At 47.0% G+C, this 3,789-nt stretch overlaps 1 protein-coding gene across 5 annotated transcripts in view; it reads right to left on the bottom strand.

The window, feature by feature from the left end:
* Positions 1-2,089: 2,089 nt before the first annotated feature.
* Positions 2,090-3,789, bottom strand: part of St3gal5 (ST3 beta-galactoside alpha-2,3-sialyltransferase 5) — a 56,566-nt gene continuing 54,866 nt past the window's right edge. For all 5 annotated transcript variants that reach the window (XM_021164689.2, XM_021164690.2, XM_029478512.1 and 2 more), the window contains one exon: positions 2,090-3,186. In XM_021164689.2, coding sequence (XP_021020348.1) covers positions 2,947-3,186 — 240 coding nt within the window. In that variant the 3' untranslated portion in view covers positions 2,090-2,946. The remainder of the gene's footprint in view (positions 3,187-3,789) is intronic.

Raw genomic sequence — 3,789 nt, 5'->3', positions numbered from 1 at the left:
ACATTCCTTAATTACGCTACAATGCTGGTCTAAAATGTTCTCTTGAGATAATACAAGGGCAAATTCTATAATTCCTTTGATATCTAATAAGGAACCAAAGGACTGGAATGTTGCTAGAGCAAAGGGATTCTTTACTTTAACAATTGCTTTTTGTTGTAGTAACTAGGGTCATAGCTGCCACTCAAACCACTGGTGACCAAGATGTCATCATTCAGTAAGAGTAGTCTAATCTGGGTCCAACCAATAATGAAGACACGTTCTCCCCCATGATCTATGGAAACAGACGTTGCTTTTTTATGTATAAACAAGAGGAACACCGAATTGCAAGAGGCCTAGCATTAGTGGCATGATTTTATAAGGTTCTGGCTGAGCTTTGTCCAAAACCATGAGTCACCCCATACTTATTGCCATCCCTAAAGCATCCCTAGAGCCAGAACTAATTATACTTAATATAAGGATGGAGCATAGGTTCTGCAGGTAAAAACAAAACAAGTAAAATTCACCCAATGTTCTCCTAGGAGCACATGAGTAAACAGACCACATCTAGCCCGCCAAAGTGGCTCAAACACTAGCAATTAGCAGTGTGCCTCAAATGTTCTGTCTTCTAGGTGATGGTGTTACTGGAAGTCAACCTTAGAGGAGGTCTGTTTCCACACAAACAGGTATGGGGGTAGAGTCAGGGATGCTGAGGTGTTGGGGGCTGGGGAGATGGCTCATCAGTGATGTGCTTATCACATAAGCCTGAGAACTTGAGCTAGAGACAGTGTGGTGGTTTGCATGGGATGCTCGCCATAGTCTCGGGTCCCAGGTTGGTGGTGCTGTCTGGGTAGGTTTCAAAGGAAGTGAATACTGTGGGTGGGCCTAGTTCTGTTTCCTGCTTGCAGTTCTGATATGAACCCTCCTCAGCTGCTGCTCCAGCTGCTATGCCCGCCTCCTGCTGCTTCTGCTCCACCAGGGCCGACTCTTACCCCAGATGAATTCTTTCTTCTGTAAGTTGCCTTTGTCACGGTGTTTGAAATGTAATTAAATCAGGTAGATGGATCCCAGGAGCTCATTGGCCTGCCAGCCTGACCTCCTTGGCAAGTCTCAAAAATTAAAAGGTGGAGAGCAAGCGAGGAAACACTACTCGAGGCTGGCTTCTGATCTCCACATATACCTGCATGTACATACAGGTATGCATATACATGTGCATGTTCATGCCTAGAGCTGATTAAAATGTTCTTGAAGATGCTTTCACACCATCTCCTATTGGCTTGTGGTCTCCGGGAAGCCTTTTTATCTATCTATGGCATTTGCTCACTGTCTATGAGGAAGTAAAAATGGGAGGGAGGGGGCAGACACAATACAGATGCAGATAGGACATTGAAGAGGATGCTGGCAGCAGGACCAGGCCTGAAAGTTGATGGGACAAGTATTGGTATGGACTGGGGACAGGATTCCCTGGGGCTGCAGGGCAGTGGAGTGACCTGAGGGAGGCACTGGAGGGCATGGGCAGGGAGGGACTACAGAGCAAAGGCCCAGCACAACGGATGGATGGGAAGCAGCTGCATACACCTTCTGACACCAGGGACCAGGCCACTGAAGGGACAAGCTAGAGGTTGGCAGAGAGGCAACTGGTAACTACTGTGGTGGTTTGAAGGGGAACGGTCCCTAGGGGCTCATATTTGAATGCTTGGTCCCCCACTGGTTTGGGAAGGACTAGGAGGCGTGGCCTTGGTGGAGAGGTGTCACTTGGGGGTGAGCTCTGAGATTTTAAAAGCCCCCATTCCCAGTTAGCTCTTTCTGCCCTGTGCTTGTGAGACATGAGCTCTCAGCAACTGCCCCGGCCTCCTGCGGCCATGCTCCCTGTGATGGTCACAGACTCACCCTCTGGAACCTGAGCCCCAGATTAAATGCTTTCTTTTAGTCACAGTGTTGAAAGTTAAGGCACCCATCACCTCTCCAGAGGGGCCCCGTGACTTAGATCACGTAGCTAGGAGTGAAGCACCCTATCTGACCCTCACTTTACAGCATCCAGGTGAGGTTTCCACTTAGCAGAGAATGAAGAGATTTTCCTAAAATGAACGAATGAAGGAACAAACACTCAAAGTCACTAAATCACAGGGGCTCCTCAAAAGCTTTTATTCTTTTCTTTCTTTCTTTTCTTTTTCCTCTTCCCATGGCCTGGATAACAAAGGCTTTGTCATAATTTCTATGAACCATCTCAGACAAACAGCAGAGTGCCTTAAATAATACTTAGATGCTTTGGAAGGGCAGAATAAACACACACACACACCTCCAGAAGTTTAAAAGTGCCCTGACAGTGTAGGAAGTGTGGCTCCTTCCACCCTGGGGCAACATCACGGCGCTCAGCTGACAGTGGCTCACCAACCAGCAGCCTCCAGGACAGCTGCCCTGCCTGAGTCCTGGGAGCCAGCTGGCAGATGGACTNGCAGAAAGGGGTTACGAACTTGTCTAGCAGCTGCCAGAGGTGATGAGTAAGCCCTTCATCCCGGAGATAGGAAGTTTCTCTGCCATCAGTTCTACCAAACAGAGCAGCAGACCCCAGAATCGGNCATCACAGCCATCATCCAGGGGCCAGAAGCCCCTCTCCTCCCACCTCAACACCTGAGCAGAGTACGTGTGTACAGTTTCTGCAAATTAAGTTACTTCCTTAAAAAACAATAAACCATACAATTCTCTTTGAAAAGTCCTTCCAATCCCATTCTTAAAATTAACTTACAAAATTGTGCAAAACCCAACACTGACTTCAAATAAATAGGACAAAGAGGTGCGCAGAGCAGAGCTTTTGTTGTTGCTGTTGTTCTTTCTTTTCCTTTTTTTTTAAAATGGAGTTTGAAAACACTAGCTGCACATCGAAGCAGCTGCAGGGTGAACTCCCTGTGGAGGCTGCTCACCATGGCTCTCAGCTGCGTTGCTAGGTGAGGTTTCCTGTGTTCCGAGTTCTCAGTGGATGCCGCCGCTGAGGTCCTCCACCACGCCCCCCTTGAGGAGTTTCAGGAGGAACTTGGTCTCTGTGGTCACATTGTGCATAACCTGCCAGTGCATGGCGCCCATGCACTGACTGTCAAAGTAGTGCAGAGGGGTCTTGGGTTGATTGAGGTCGTAGCCAAAACCTGCCAGGCTGACTTCATCACACAGATGTGTAGCCAAGACAACGGCAATGACGCCGATCGTGGGGATGTTCTGGGAAGTACACAGACCAGTTTATGCATTAAAAAATTAGTATTTCAATTATTTTTAACTCATTTCATTTTTGAGAAATATATATATCCTTTTTTTTTTAAATTATTTTTGGTTTTTCAAGACAGGTTGTTTCTGTGTAGTCCTTCCTGGCTGTCCTAGAACTCACTCTGTAGACTAGACTGGCCTCAAACTCATGGAGGTTCATCTGCCTCTGCATTCTGGGTGCTGGTTTAAGGTGTGTAACATTGCCTGACGTCTCTTTTTTTTTATTTTTAATATGAGTGTGTGTGTGTGTGTGCGTGCGTGCATGCACACATATGCACTTGAACACACATGTCACTGTGCATGTCTGGAGGTCAGAGGACAACTTCCACGAGCTTTCTCTCCTTTCACCATGTGGGTCTGAGATTGAACTTGTATGTTATGTCACATTCATCCCTGTATTTTGTTTTTTTGTTTTGTTTTGTTTTGTTTTGTTTTTTGTTTTTCGAGACAGGGTTTCTCTGTGTAGCCCTGGCTGTCCTGGAACTCACTTTGTAGACCAGGCTGGCCTCGAACTCAGAAACCCACCTGCCCCTGCCTCCCAAGTGCTGGGATTAAAGG

This window comes from Mus caroli, chromosome 6 (genome assembly GCF_900094665.2).
Source record: "Mus caroli chromosome 6, CAROLI_EIJ_v1.1, whole genome shotgun sequence".
Lineage (NCBI taxonomy): Eukaryota > Metazoa > Chordata > Mammalia > Rodentia > Muridae > Mus > Mus caroli.
This window is presented reverse-complemented; position numbering and strand designations above follow the sequence as displayed.